Source organism: Engystomops pustulosus, chromosome 3 (genome assembly GCF_040894005.1).
Source record: "Engystomops pustulosus chromosome 3, aEngPut4.maternal, whole genome shotgun sequence".
Lineage (NCBI taxonomy): Eukaryota > Metazoa > Chordata > Amphibia > Anura > Leptodactylidae > Engystomops > Engystomops pustulosus.
The window spans coordinates 84,229,277-84,245,977 of record NC_092413.1 but is presented as its reverse complement, the minus strand read 5'-3'; the positions used below and the strand labels follow the sequence as shown (position 1 = coordinate 84,245,977).

General features: G+C 41.1%; 1 protein-coding gene across 3 annotated transcripts in view; it reads right to left on the bottom strand.

The window, feature by feature from the left end:
• PDE10A (phosphodiesterase 10A) overlaps nucleotides 1-14,528 on the bottom strand; it is a 246,584-nt gene extending 232,056 nt beyond the window's left edge. For 2 of the 3 annotated variants that reach the window (XM_072141283.1, XM_072141284.1), the window contains exons 1-2: nucleotides 14,084-14,528; nucleotides 13,351-13,976 (exon numbers count right to left, since the gene is read on the bottom strand). In XM_072141283.1, the coding sequence (XP_071997384.1) occupies nucleotides 13,351-13,423 (73 nt within the window). In that variant the 5' untranslated portion in view covers nucleotides 13,424-13,976; nucleotides 14,084-14,528. The remainder of the gene's footprint in view (nucleotides 1-13,350; nucleotides 13,977-14,083) is intronic. The other variant, XM_072141287.1, reaches the window with a different exon arrangement.
• Between the last annotated feature and the right edge of the window lie 2,173 nt (nucleotides 14,529-16,701).

Genomic DNA, 16,701 nt, shown 5'->3' with positions numbered 1-16,701 from the left:
TAAGTTGGAGTTTGCACCACATTTATTAATTATGTGCACCACAATTTAGCTGCATGAACCAAGGGGGATATTTATCATACGCTTGTGCTCGTCAAAACATAAAGTAGACTATTACAGCATATTACAATACAAATACTCAAATACAAATCACTACAACAGCACTTTACATTAATACCATATGTTCTCATAGAAGGACAGTGAACACTACCAAATACTCTCAGCAACAGTAAATACATTTCTCTCTGATGGGAAAAACACATTTCTTAACTTATTTGTCTTCATCCTATTACAGTCTGCCAGAATACATTGAATGAAAGATCACACGCATAGGGTTAAAAACCCCTAGGGAGCCCAAGAAAGTGATAAAAAAGCAAAGACCTACAGGTACCGTACATACTCAAGTATAAGCCGACCCAAGTGTAAGCCGAGGCCCCTAATTTTACCACAAAAACCTGGAAAAACCTATATTTTTTTCCGAGTTTGGGTTTTCAGCACATTTTTTTGTGCTGAAAAACTAGGCTTATACTCGAGTATATATGGTAATTCGGTTTCCATTAGGTGGGAAAATAGCTGAAAATTAATGCAAATAAGTCTCATTAACTGTCAAATAAGACATCTTCAAAATGTTGTTATATGTTTTAGATGTCGTGACCACTACTTTATAAACAGAAACAAGAAAATGTGCCCAATTGGGTCTGCCACCAAAACCCCTATGCACTGTGGATTCTAAATACTTCACTAAAGATATTGGGAGGAATTTATTTAGACCGGCAGATTGAACCCCAGTTAATATTCCCCAAGCTGGCATACAGTATGCGGATATCCTAGAGGCCTTGGCCGGCCAGCCCAACCCCGCTCTGCTCCCCACCCTGTCAGACCCAAATCGGCGTGTGAGGCAGAAACCAACAAAAATGCTGATAATAGGGCTTTTTACATGCGGACAAGGCATGGTGATCCCCCATTATATGATTAATTACCAAGTTGCTCAACGATAGTTTTTAAAAAATTGCTTACAAAATTGAAAAGAATATGGTCTGAGCCTCTTATTTTAATATCAAAATATCTACTATGACATTTCTTCCTCATCCATCAACTATGTGAGGCAATGTAGACTGCAGAACAGCCTTGAGGTTTCCTTGACAACCAGATTCACTACCTTAGTGACAGTAACTTACTATATGATGTCAGTACACTAACTCTATTACATGTGAATATAGAAGATGCTTCTGGACAAAGGCATAAAATATAAACAATGGCATACCCTTGGCATTCCACATTGTAGTGCATCTACAAATGTGGCATGCTGTATTGTATTTGTTTTATTCTACATCCTCTGCATTAAGCTACCTACACTTGAATGTGCTCTATCTATGGAAACAAGACCATGTGCTAGTCAGATCTCATGTACCAGGCAAAGTGCGGTGCACAGAGTCCTTGCATCACAGTGAAAAATTAACTATGATACAGGAAGTCCCTGTCTGTTAAAATGGTGTTAGTGTTGGTTCTGCCCTGAAGACAGGGACTCCTTGTATAATATATCACTAAGATGCAAAGACTCCCTTCTACTACACTGCACTTGACCATGGGATCCATCAAGTACATGGTCCTATTTCCATGGACCAAGCACGTTCATGTTAGTTTTTATATGACAACCCTCCCTGTTATGTGTTAACAGGGATTCTCTGTGCATTTGTCACTCTAAAAGTCCTGACAAAATGATATACTACATGGCCTATTATTCTAAATGCACATGGTATACATGGTATAATAGTATACTGTGGGGTCTTCTTGCCCCAATCTTTTGCTGATGTTTAAATTGGACAGCACATTTAAAGGACATCTACCACCAGATTTAGGGGTGGTAGACTGTCACCAAAGCAATGCTCGTTACCTTAGGGGTTAAGTGGCAGCAATTCGGTCTTGTTCCTCCACATCCACTACACCAAATAAAGTACTTTATAAAAATATGCAAATAAGACAGAGGCGTTCAGGCCTCTACTAGCTGAGCGCCTCCTGGCTCCGTCTGAGGATAAAATCTGCACGCCTTGCTTTGGTGACTCTCTACCACTCCTAAATCTGCTGGTAGATGTCCTTTAAGACTCTTAATACAAGACTTTGTATGCAGTAAATTAGGTTTTGGCTCATAGTTTGTATTGCAATATTAAGGTCTATCATTTACATGGCATTTGAGATGTGGAACCCAGCTAATTTTTACTGCATGCATTTTTATACTACCGGTATATTTTTATGAAAAATGGAGGTGTTTACACTCATTACTTTTACTTTATTTATGATCAGGGAATAAAAACAAAATTAAAGAATTATACTAAACCCCAAAAAACCATATATTTTCTGAAAGCAGACACTTGCCCCATTTTCAAAATTGCATTGAATAGTTTATAGACATAGGCACCTTCATGCAATATCAATTCAAATTGTAAAAGTTTATTTAAAAAACGCATAAAAATTGACTTTCATGGCAAAAATTTTCCCCCAAATACAAAATAATTAGCTCCACATCTCCTAAATGTAGTAGACGAACCAGTATAGAGTTCAGTTACCTCATAGTCATATGATTGCATAAAAAAATCATCATAGTTTCATTAAAACTTAAATAATAAAAAATCTGCTTTTCACCTAGAAATTTTAAGATAGTCACAACCTGCAAAATATAGCAATAAGACTGGTTAAAAAGTAGAGGCACCCACAAAACCTATATACTTTTTGAAAGCTGACAACCTGGTGATTGCATTTTCCTTGATTAACAGTTAACAGCTCGTACCACCATCATGCAACCTTGTGACAAACACAAATTATAAAAAAAAATTGAAAATGCAATAAAAACATACATTTTTACCTAAAACTTAAATCAAAGCAGAGGTTTACAAATAGGGATGTAAAAATAATTACACAAAGTTAGCATATTTGTATATAACACAAAACACAACACACCAGAATTTACACTCCCAAAAATGCTAAAACAAAACCATGCAATATTTGGTTTGAATCCACAAATGTATGGCTCCCATTATGTCAAAATCATATTTTTTCAGAAATCACACACAACTACCTTTATGCAACCTTGCAGTAAGCAGTGTTAAGATATAAAAATTACATGAAAATTCAAAATTTCAGCTAAAATATGTACAAATCCAGACTACTTATATAAAGAAAATGTATTTTCCTAAAAACAGTAAGATGTTAAGAGTTCATACATACCCCACATGTGTATATTCACGGTAATAAGCAGTAGAACGTTAAATCCATGGGGTGCAGCAAAGAATAACTGTGCACCCAGTTATTCTTTGCTGCACCGGGTGTCACACACCTGGGCTCTGCTGTAAGTGTTAGGCCCCTTCCACACTTGCGTTTTTCACGCGCGTGTTCTGCGCGTGCTTTTGAAGTGCAGAACTTGCATTGCACTCTGACCCATTGTAATCAATGGGCTTTTTCAGACTTGCATTTTTTAACGTGCGTTTAAATCTTGACATGCTCTACTTTTGCAAGTCATGAGCGTGAAAAACGCACCATACAAGTCTATGGAGACGCATGCAAGTGCAATGTGTTTTTCACGCATCAATTGCCATAGAAAAGCGTGAAAAACGCATTGACATTGCATTGAAAATGCGCGTGAAAAACTGAGACACTGAGCAAACTCTGACTGAAAACTGATTGCACTCTGATGCAAAATGTCAGTTTTTCACTGACCAAACCCTGATCGCACCCTGATCAGACTCTGACGTTATCTGCAACGCAAGTGTGGAAGGGGCCTTATCTTCATTCTGGGATGTGGGAGAAGCAGAGTGGAGCTTGTAGCAGGATCACATGTAACTGCCCGAATCTAACATTGCGCCGAAACTGTGCCAAAATTGTGCCTAAACTGTGTTAAAGTAAAGTGATTAATAAGAGGCAGTAAATTAACTTATCACAGATGGTTGTAGCTTGTGATAATTCTGGAAAAACAGTGTGCCAGAATTTAGGCGCAACTACTACACTTAGGCGCACAAAAGTGATAAATGTGGCCCATTATACCTTATCAAAGTTTAGCAATATATAAGGGGTCATTTATCTAATCTCTGTTTGTTTTGGCTAGTTTTTGCTGTCTACTTCTTTGGTAATTTATCAATCTCAATTTTTCCTTGTGTTAAATGTCTTTATTTTTCAGATCTCATTTTGCGACATTTGTTACAAATGTTTCAAAAAACTAGCACAAATGTCTCAAGACACTTCTTTCCATCTTATAAGTTTTTTAAGTATGGATTTGTCTGGAGTTTTTTGCGACAATTAGCACATCTGGAATCAAAGATAAATGTGTCTTACTGACAAAAAACAAATGTCCTGTGGACATTTAAAAATGTCCACAAAAAGGCGCAAAAATTGCAAAGCGCCAAACAATGTCTCTAAAAAGACAGAAAAAACAAGAAGAAAAATAAAGATAGATGACCCCCGTAAAGTCAATATTTACCTTATTTGTGAGGTTCAAGCAGCTCTTGTGTGTAGCCTCCTCCAAATTCTCCCTGCATTCTGCTGGCTCTTCATCGGTGTTGGTGGGGGGCATACTTTAGAGGGGTATAACTTCAGATCTGTGGCACCTAGAATCTCGCTTCTTTATTCAGTCTCCTTAGAATCTTTCTAAGTATCTTTTGCTATTTCAAATATATGGAGATTAGAATTCAGGGGCACTGAATTTCTTTCTAGTCCTCATGATTGCAGAGATATCAGTGCTGGTATCTGAGTATTGTAATCTGTGTTCTATCAAAAAGGAGGAGGAGCTGGAGGAGGGGAAGTGTGTTAGGCTAATCTTCTCTTATATTGTCCAATCAGCAGCAGGCGTTGTCTGCTATGAACAGTAGTGAACTGGGATATCTCTATGCTCATCTATCGGCTGTGCTCATACACATAGCGCTACCATTCTGCAAACTTGATGTAAATGCAATTGACGACATGATGTAAACGTGATGGGAACGCAAAACGCAATGTTACTGCAAACATAAACATGATGCAAAGGTATTTACATGACAATTGCGCAATCATGATGTTTACATTTGGGCTTCGTTTTTCGCTTACATTGCATTTACATGCCGTTTCTATGTACCTGCAGTTTGCCTTCTGTTTACGTGGCGCTTGCATTGCATTTTACTTGACGCATGCGTTGCATTTGAGTTCATGTCACGTTTGGATTTACATGGCATTTGCATTCATGTGGAGTTTCCATGCCGTTTGTGTCACGTTTACATTTCTTTAGCATTCATGTAGCGTTTGCATTTACATGGTGTTTAAATTGCATTTGAATTCACGTGGCTTATGCAATTACAAGGCATTTGCGTTGCATTTGCAGACACGTGGTGATTTTGTGGCGTTTGTGTCATGTTTTTGTTGTATTTGCGATTATGTGGTGTTTGTGGTGCATCTGCTTTTACGTGGCGTTTGTGTTGCATTTGCATTCGTGTAGCGTTAATGTGCGTTTGCATTGCAATTGCATTCATGTGATGGTTGCATTGCACTTTCATTCATGTGACGTTTGCGTTTACGTGGCATATGTGTTGGCCTTTGCTTTGAATTATATCAGTACACCTGTGGCCCCAGGACATCACTAGTCTCTCACACTATGGTGGGATTTTGGTCCATTCTTCTACCAGTCTTTTCCACAGTTCTGTGACAGTTGTAGGTTTCTTGGCCATAACTTTGCCACCAAGTATTTAGCAGAGGTTTTCTATTGGGTTTAGAACAGGACTCTAGGCTGACCATTTCATTGTTTCAATGTTTTCTGTTTTAATGAACTTCTTTACACGTCTTGCTGTGTGATGGGAGCATTTTCCTGCATTAAAATTGCAGGCTGACTGAGTGAAGAATTGAGTGTATTTTTGAGTCCTTTTTGTATCTCATGATTGGTAAAACCATTCACTCTTCTTCCCTGCTGGTCTGTTTTCTGTTTGGGTTAGATGTTAGGTCCAATTATCAGTACTTTGAACTTCCACAACAGTTTTATTTGCCCTCTTCCTAGTGCTTGCTATAAGTCTTCTCTGGAGCTTGCTAGCATATTTTGCATTGCTTTATTGTGGTTCAACAGCTTACCTTCCGTTTGTTTCTTTATTGGTAGTCCACTTTGTTTTCATCCATTTTGGTACAATATCTAGGTTAGGATTAACAAGGAGTGAGGAACAGCTTGGTGTTTGTACTGTTATGGCTCACCTTCTGTGCCTTCCCTTCCTTTTTCCCTTGGTTAAATCAATGCAATACAATACAATATAAATGGAGGGAGAAGGATAGGTGGGATGGCACTACTTCATATAATTAAATGTCCATTTTTATAAATGCCGGATTTATGTACAGGATAAGCCAGACTCAGTGGATAAGCAGGTGGTGCTCTTATTCAACAGAAACCGTAAACTCTTTAAAATGGAAACAACAGTAGAATGGCACTCACCACGGTTCTTCCTTATTTCATTCCAGTTTATTAGTGATACTCACAAAAAACATGGTGTGTAGAATACATGCAAAGGGAGGGATAGACGCAGAGACTCACAAATATACAGGGTGCATGACAGCTGTTTCGCGCAGCAGCGCTTCGTCTGACTTGCCTGTTAATACAATACAATATAACTTTATCGATCCCTTTTGGGACATTATGTTATACACAAACTGCCTGAACTACATATATTGGTAATAATGGATTGTTGTATATTTTAGCTATTGGGACAAAAGATTTCCGAAACCTTGCAGTACGGCAGTTTATTAGGTGGTAGTGCTCGCTGAATGAATAGATACAGCGGGTGTGATTTGTTAATTGTGACCGAAGCAAAATTATTGATGCAACTGTCGTCCCAGACCTCTTCAAATCAACCTAGATGCGAGCCAAGTATTCCCTCAGCCCTCCTAATAATTTTTGCAATTTTGCTCTCATTCCTTCTTTTGGGATCATTATACATATGGGATCTTTTGGAATTGTTATACATAATTTATGAACATTTATGGTTGGATCTATTTCATATTGTGCACTGGATAGCTTTTTACAGATAATAGTGGATAATTTCATATCAATAGCACCTTTCTTTACTTAGAAAATTGGTTGCTTGGTAAAAGTTGAAATGCAGGAATCCCCATCATAAGAATTGGCTCCAGCAGTATCAAAGAAGTGAATGGATTGGTAACCGCGTGCACAAACTGCTTCTCCATTCATATGGGGCAAAGCAATCTCTATTCTTGTGGTTGTAGTTTGGTTAGTGGTCGGGTCACTTAGAACTCAACTGTTCTGAGATGTATCCTATAGATAAAGGATAATTATCTATACCGTGACATTTCCCAGAAGGAAGAATATTTTAATTAACCTTATGATATGGTATGCAAAGAAAAGACCTGTTAAAAAAAATAATGTTAAAAAAAATTAGCATGCTTTGATATATTACTAGTCAGTTTTTTTGTGTATTAAACACCTGCGCCACCTTGTTTTGTAGATCTGCAACTCGTTGCCAAGTTCCATCCTGGGCCTTAATGCGTTTTAATGGGGAACTCGGGCGCACAATCTTAGTGAATCAGGCCGGGATCAAGACAGGACCTGGTAAGTAAATCTGCCCCAATGTGTCCATTTTTTACAGATTGCTTTGTGCCCGAAAATCCTGTCCAAACCAGGGACTATGACTAAACTAAACTGGAGAAACCAAAGCAAAGTACACCAATGAAAAAAAGCTGGGCGCTTCTCAGAGGCGGTTTTTAATGCAATTACTAGCTGCTTATGCTGCCGTGCCACTAACCTTTTGTGGATTTCTTTCCTGTACTAACTGCACTTGGGCTGGAAACGTCCCACAGCTAGGAGATGGTTTATCCTGCCAACTGATGGTTCAGTGTCCACTGACTGGCGACTAATTGCTTTGGAACATCTATTATTAACCCTAGCGGGGGCTTTCGGGCCTACCTACCGCTTGCCAAAATTGGTCTTCCCCTTCTAGAAAACCCGGACGAAAATCTGTCAAGGGGGCTGGCCTACGGACACTAAACTGTCGGATAAGCTCCTCGGGCTCTTCTAACCCCACTATCGGCTGTCTACGCTATCCTCTTTTCCCAGCTTGCTAAAATATTGCTTGGCTAAAGTCTGCGGCCGGCAGGGGGTCCAACGACAAACCCAAAGACGGCCGTCTACTAGTGAACTGTCATGGAATATCCGTTACTAACACCAGTGGTTCTCTAACAATGTGCTAAGTGGACTGGTTTAGGACTACTAACCAACGTATTATTTCTGTGTGTTTAACAAGGGAAGGGGAGCCCCTCGTTTGAGAGGCGGTCCTACATATTGAACACTGTATTTCCCCCATTTGTGTTTGTTGCACTGCCTCTTTTCCGATTTTGTTTTTTTTTCCGATTTTGTTTTTTTCTTTGTGTTGCTTTGCTGGCTTGCTTTTTTTCTTCCGGTATACCCCCCCCTCTAGGAGATCGGGGAGTGTGAGGTTGGTAAACATGCCTCCTAAAACTCAAGGAAGGAAATCAGGGGGCTTATCCTCCCCCAAGGAGAAAGATAAATCAGGTGGGAAAGCAGACCAGGCTGGGAAGCTAGACAAACTTTGGAAATCTCCTAGCATCAAAACTAGACACCTAGGGAAATCCTCTCAGACTCAGCCTGACCCCCAAGAGGAGGGGGGCGCAGGCGGTGGTTCTAGGTATGAGGCATTACGGGGGGAAGAAGAGGATGGAGAGTCCAATCCTATCTTGAGGGAAATTATGGCCAATGTTCAGAAGCTGAACTCCTCACTAGAGGAACTAAAAAAAGAAACCAGTGACGTGAAAACCGACATTTCCCTAATTAGAGGAGACCTTGGCAGGATTCGAGATTCGAGTTTTCATCGGAAACAAGGGACCAGGTGAAAGCTCTAGAAAAAGAGCAAAGAGCCATAGGTAAAAGGACAGAGAAGTTAGAGAAGAAGAATAAATACCTCAAAGAAAAGTTAACAGACTTGGAGGACAGGTCTAGAAGAGGCAATCTCCGATTTGTGGGGTTCCCAGAGGACACAGGAGGAAAGGATTTAGAGTCTTTCCTGGAAAAATGGTTAGCGGATGAGCTAAAAGTAGAGGGACTCTCTAAAACCTTTGCAATAGAACGGGCCCACAGGGTGCCAGGGAAACCCCCTCCGGTGGGATCACTCCCTAGAGTGGCGGGGAGAGGGATAAGATATCACTATATGCAGACGATGTGCTGCTAATGTTGCAGGACTCGAGAGAAGGGATACCTAGGGTGATTAAGGTGGTGGAGGAGTGTGGGAGATGTTCCGGTTTACTGATAAATTGGGAAAAATCAATAGTACTCCCAATAGGGGCAGAACTAAATTTACAAGAATGCAGAATGAAGAAGCTTGAGAGAGGGGGCTCGTTTAAATATCTGGGGATCCAGGTCTCCGAGGAAGTAGGCAGATTTACTGATTTAAATATTACCCCACTAATTGAAAAGAAAAGAGCTAAAGGATGGAAGAAAATACCATTTTCCAAGGCAGACAGAGGAAGCTTGATTAAAATGGTGGTACTCCCGCAACTGTTGTACCCGCTTAGCTGCTCCCCGGTATGGATCCAACAGAGAGTATTTAAAAAAATAGAGAGTATTCTGGGGGATTTGATTTGGGGAGGAAAAAGAGCTAGACTACAAATTTCCTACCTGTATAATCCATCAGAACTAGGGGGGCTGGCGATACCAGATTTTGGAGGATATTTTGTGGCATCTCAACTAAGTCTTTTGGTTACCAAAAAAGAGTGTGCAGCATTTAAAAACTTATTAGGTATGAGTGAAGGGAAATTTGGGGATATATTGGAGTTATTAGAGAGTAGGGGAACTAACACAAAGTATATACCGGGACATAGATATGAGTCATATTTTGAATAAGTGTTGGGTCACAGCAAAGAAGTGGTGGAATATTAAGGGGGTGCTGGCTTTCAGCCCAATTTGGCACAATTTGAACTTTCAGGAATTTTTAACCATACCAGAGCAACACTTATGGATTAAGCAAGGGGTTAAACACATAGCACAAATAGTAAAGGAAGGCCAGATCACTTTGGAGGGGCTACAGGAAGTAACATAAGTAAGAAGGTTGGGAGCATTTAGGATGTACCAATTGTATCACGCGGGTCACAAAATTGAAAGGGATAGATTGGACCTGGAGATCCATGAGGGTGTGGAATTTATTAGATTAGGCATAGGTCACAGAGGGGTTATGTCACGACTATATAAAAGTTTTTGGAAAAAGAAGTAGAACACCAGCCTCTGCCCTGCTAGGAAAGGTTGGGAAAAGGAGTTGGTAGTATTGAAGGATCGAAATTGGTTAGAGGTGTACAAGAATATTAAACGCTCGTCACTAAGTGGGAACCACAGACTGGTTCAATTCAACATAGTTCAGCGACTACATTACACACCCTTGAGACTGCATAGAATGGGATTGAGGGAAAACGATAATTACGAGAAATGTCTGAATCCAAAAGCAGGTTACCTCCATAAAATCTGTGATTGTCCCAAAATCCGACCTTTTTGTGGGAAAGTCATAGGAGAAGTGGAGAAAAGGTGTACGGGGAACAGGAAAATCTCAGGAATAGAAGCTCTGTTTGGGATGGTCGATCTGAAGTGGCTCCCCGGGGGTGGAAAGAGAGAGGTGCAACAAAATGCTGTTTTTAGGTAGATTGTTAGTGGTTAGGAAATGGCGAAGCAAGGATCCACCAGCTCTCAGGAACTGGGAAGAGCTGGTTAAACAGGTGGGGATCTATGAGAAGACATATTATAGGTCACTGGGCAAGGGGTCCTATGGGGAAGCGGTCTGGGGATAAGTAATATCGGAATAGGACTGGATCTGTATCCCCCCAGGACCAGAGGATCTAGAAAGCCTTATTCTTTCGAAGCAACCATACTGGCATGTTTTTTAAAAAAAATTTTTATTTATTTACTTATCTATTAATTTTACTTTTCTCTCTTTTTTTCCTTTTTAGAAGGAGGTATAGACAGTTAAAGACCACCAGCCACAAGGGGGGGGGGGGGTTCGGGGAAGGGAGGTAGAAATTTTTTTTTTCTGGACATGGCGGAAGTCTGGGGAACATAACGACGGATCCACTTCCTCTCCTTGGTCCTCTCTGGGAAAGGTATATTGAGTAATAGGGGGAAATGCCCCAAACCGTTTCTTTAGGGTGAGGAGGGCAGGGTAGAATTAAAGGAGAGCCAATGATAATGCAATTTTTATAATATTGTTAATACAAGGTACATAGTAGCAGTCTAAACAAAGGCTTTAATATGTACCTATGTGTAAAGATGTATTTGTCTTTTGTCCCAGACTTTCTGTAAAAATACTATGATGGTGAAATAAAAGAAATTAAAAAAAAAAAATATTGCAAAGATTGGTTCTATATAAATAAAAACACGTCAACATAAATACGTCACCAGCAGAAAAAAAAAATCCATAAGTTTTTTAATCTTTCCATGTACAGAGCTATGCAGGGATTGTTTTCTGCATAACAAATTGCACTTCATAGTGACAATATTTATTATTCTATGCCGTGTACTGGGAAGTGGGGAAACAAATTCCAAATGCAGTGAAATTAGTGAAAAAATGCATTTGTGCCATTTTTTTGGCTTGGATTTTACCACTTTCACTATGCTCTCCAAATAACATATCTACTTCATTCTTTGGGTCTGCGCGACCACGGGGATACCAAATATATATAGGTTTTTATAATATTTTTATACATTTACAAAAATTAAACCTCTTGTGTATTTTCATACATTTACAAAAATTAAAACCTCCTGTGTATTTTATACATTTACAAAAATTAAAACCCCCTGTACAAAAAAAAAATCTTCATTTTGCGTCTTTTGGCACTAATAGTTGTTATTATAGCTATATGCTATATTTGGAGGTTGCACTTGAATTGTGTTTTAAAATACATAGCCTTATATTGTACATGCAATATTGACTTGTAGCAGTAGGTGGGCCCCCAGAATCAAGTTCACTGGTGGGCCCTATGCACCCCAGTCCGACCCTGATTGCACCCTTAAGGAAATGTGGCACTTTCCTTTAGTACATCCACTACAGAATAAAGCATGCTACAAAACCTTTTTATAATAGCACCTTTACATCTAGTAGAAAACACTTAGGCTACATTCAAATAAGTCCCCCATAGAACACTGCACCGCATGGGAGTGGTACGGTGCAGCACTGTTCCGTTCCGTAGGCGGTAGAAAGATAGGACATGTCCTACCTTTACCCAAAATATGGCGCCGTGTGCCATATATCACTATGAAGAGGGGCGTGGGTGAGCTGCGCTCCTCCTCTCCCCGGCACCGACACGTGCCTGCCGTGCTACGGTACAGCGGACACACATTGTGTGAATGTAGTCTTAGGGTAATTTCTGTAATTATTCCTAAATATATGATAACTGTTATACTGTTATATTGTATATATTTATATTGTATTGTATATATTTAGCCTGGCACAAAACTGGTGATCTATCTATGCTATTTTGACTAGTCTAATATTGACTCCATTTTGAGGAAATAGAAGATCTACACATTGGAACCACCTGCTGATCAGGCAAAGCGGAACAACAGAAGAAATGCAGATAATTGCCACTGACCATCAAATCCTCATGTGTACAGTCCTACAGTGTCTTTATTTTATCAGAACACCAGAACAGACAGTGTAAAATGGAGTCATACACAGTGACAGCTGACTTCATCTGCATTATTGCCTCCAGATGTATCGTAGAGAGAAACACTATAGGTAGGCATTATCTTAAGTACATTTCCCATTTATAATAGAAGACAACTAGATCTTTGTATTGAACTCACCCACCTCATGTAATTGAGACAGTGTACATTTTATTGGAAAATGTTTATTGTGATGTATTTACTGATACAATTTATTACTGTAGCTCTACTATTTTTCTTCACTAAGAAACATATTGCTGAAAATCTCATATATTCATAAAACATAAATATGGCAAAAAGCTCCCAGCCAACTTCACTGCCAACAGTCCTAGTGACCGTCACTACATTCACATCACTACGTCTCTTGTAAAAAATGCTTAGGCCTACGAACAAGCAAAAGGCTAAAGACCCATAAAACACCAGAGGAATAAAATACAAGGAAGCATGTAATACAACAACTGGCAGATCCCATTTTCACTGTTCTTTCTGAAAGTTGTCAGCTCTTTAGACCAGTAGAACCCCCTCTAAGGTCCCCCAATTCCACCCACTCATGTCTTCCCCCATAGAATTGAAAACACCTTTCGCCACTGAGCACACAACCAAGAATGTGCAGAAACAGTACTGCTGACCGGAGAGTGCCCTGAAACATACCAGCAGAGAGAAAGGGAGAGGATGGCATTCTGTACCTGACTCGGCCGTGTCCAGCCCCATCGGGGGGATAGCCCACTCACTATCTGTTGCTTTGCGTTTCTTCGACATCTGCGATCAGAGTGATCTTGAGATTATGGTGCTTCAGGGATGATGGATTGATTGAGTGGTGGTGTAATGTGACAAGAACTCGCTTCGATATGGGGAGAGAGAGACTTTAGAGTGGCTGGAGAGCAAGTAGGAGGCAGGGACTATGAGGAGAAATTCTACAAATCACAATTCTATCAATGCAATTCTCGATTCTCTCTTCTTCTTCTCTCCTGTTTTCCAGCTGCTGAAAGTAGCACACACAGGAGTGAATGGGAGTCTAGCCACGGACACGGTTACTACTAGCATTGGGCATTCTTTACTGGAAAACCGGATAAGAACCAGAACATTGTCAGTAGAATGTGCTTCCCCAAATTCCTGGTAGCAGGTCACGTGTCTTTCTCACCGGGATAGGACCATATTTTAGGTAAAGAGGGGACTGTGTCCTGCTGCCTGCGCCACATAAAGGTCCAACACTGCATAAGGAGTCAGTAGTTGTCATCTCCATGGACTTTCTAGATGCTGGAACCATCAACTTGTCCCTAAGCCTCCTTCCAGCGAAAGCCAACAGTGTGCTCTGTTTGGGGGGAAAATAGCCATCACTCAAGTATAACTCTAAAGTGCACCAGCACAGCTCTATATACTCACACATCCAGAGGTGGCTATTCCTGCAACTCATGTTACCTGAGGTAATGATGCATCGCCTCCTGCCTTCATTGCTATACACTGCAGGGGATCCTCGGCTGTGCGTCCAGCAATGTGTATGTATGGGAAATCTCCAGCCAGTCTTGTCTCTGTAGCAGCCTGGATCCTCTGTGAACTTGAGACTTTCTACAAGAAGCCGAGGTTCAGGAGAATCTCAAGTCCAACAGGAGGCAATGACGTCAGCAGCTCCACTGCCAGTCATTGAGATGTTAATGGAGCACAGACGCAAGCAGTCTGATCACGTCACTGTGTCCGGAGCATCCATAAGAAATGCTCCATATAGCTCCTTGTGTCATGAAGCAGAAAGTTTCCTTGTCTAGGAATTATATTTGTATTGCAGTATGAGTTTCTACATATCGACTATGTACGTATATGTTAGACGTGCCATTGCTTTGTATGACATTTCTGCGCAGCACTCAGTGCCTGCAGCCCCATCCTCCCCCTCCTTCTCAGCCTGTGCTGACGTCAGAGCTGTCTGCGTCAATGCCGCCTCCAGTGACATAAATGGCCCCCGCTCTCCTTTCTGAATGCGAGCCTAATGGGATTTTTTTTCTTATCCCTATAAATCAGAGCACTTCTGCTGCCCATTGCACAATGCCTGCCATTTACCTCCTGACTAAAAGGGACAGATCGCAAACACTGGGCACAGCTTTATCAGTCTGTCAGAAGTGAACAGCTGGCCTCAGAGACACTGGACTAGCAAACACTTCACCTTGTTGAAGGCTACTAAGGACAATCAACCCCATATATATAAAAATATTATATATATTTGCAGGTTTTGGGACTCAGATTGCATTTAGTGTCAAAATGTTATTATTATTTTTTTTCCGCTTTGATCCTTCACTGTATAAATAACAGCCAGGAGGTTCTCAAGGGTATCTTCTACCTCACAATTTATCACCCAGCTTTCCCATCTTCCCAAAAGTGAAATGAGATTTTACTGCAAGTTTACTTAAAGTTGATTTCACTGTATTAATATCAGGGGCGTTGCTAGGGTGGGAAAAGATCCGGGGCACGGGCCCCAATGCATTTGTATCAGACTTTCAGTAATGCCCCCTCTTGTAAATAACCCCCTCACATGTGGTTGTGTCAATAACAACCTTATTGAGGGGCTATACAGCTACAGAAACACCAGAGAAATCCTGACTTACATCCAGTGACTGGTGGTGAAATGTCCACTTCACTATTAGGGTGGTGGAACACGTGACGTTTTGAACCCGTTTTTAGTCATGCGTTTTCAGTCCGTTGAAAAACGCATGCGTTTTTGAAAACGCTTCCTTTTTTATCCAATTATCTTAATTAAAAATGGACAAAAATGGGTTCAAAACGTCACATGTGCCACCACCCTTAGGCCCGGCATCACCACGTCTCCTTCCTGTGGAGTTCACCACACAGACATCTTATGTCCTTCATTGTCCCAAAATCTTGGTTCTCCGAAGTTATGTTCGCATGTTGCAGTTACAAATGCATCGCAATCAGCTTTGAGAAGGTTTTAGGTGCAATTTTGTTATTTTAACAAGTGAAAGACATTTGTGGAAGTTTTCCCCTTCAAACTCAAATTCACTTGTTCAGTTCATGTCTTTCACTTGTTAAATTAACAAAACTGCACCTAAAACCAAAATACTGTAAGGCTGCACTCACACGTTTGCATTTCAACAAATACAAGAGACCAGGCGCTCTTATCTATTTCACTGGAAACTCATGTGGGATCAAACCTAGGCCCTTCCTGATGCCAGTTGTGATTACGCCCCAAGAAATGTCCCCACAGCCCCCCTGTAATGTCCTCACACAGCCCCCAGTAATGCCCCCCCCAGTGATGTCACCTACTCATCCCCCAGTAATGTCTTCCACACATTCCCCCAAGGTAATGTCTTCCACACAGTCCTCCAGTAATGTCTCCACACATCCATCCAGTAATGTCCCCCAGTAATGAGCCCCACACAGCTCCCCTGTAATGTCCCCACACACAGCCCCCTTGTAATCTCCCTCAGTAATGTGCCCCATACACCCATCCCTCCTGTAATGTCCCTCAGTAATGTCCCCACACATATACCCCCTGTAATGTCCTCACACAGCCCCCAGTAATGTCCCCCCCAGTAATGTCACCCACTCATCCCCCAGTAATGTCTTCCACACAGCCCCCAGTAATGTCTTCCACACATTCCCCCAAGGTAATGTCTTCCACACAGTCCTCCAGTAATGTCTCCACACATCCATCCAGTAATGTCCCCCAGTAATGAGCCCCACACAGCTCCCCTGTAATGTCCCCACACACAGCCCCCTTGTAATCTCCCTCAGTAATGTGCCCCATACATCCATCCCTCCTGTAATGTCCCTCAGTAATGTCCCCACACATATACCCCCTGTAATGTCCCCCACACACATCCCCCCTGTAATGTCCCCAGTAATGTGCCCACACACAGATGCCCCTGTAATGTGCATCATACAGATCCCCCTGTAATGTTCCCCACACAGATCCCCCTGTAATGTCCCCCACACAGATTTCCCTGTAATGTGCCCCACACAGATCCCCCTGTAATGTCCCCCACACACATCCCCCTGTAATGTGCCCCACACACATCCCCCTGTAATGTGCC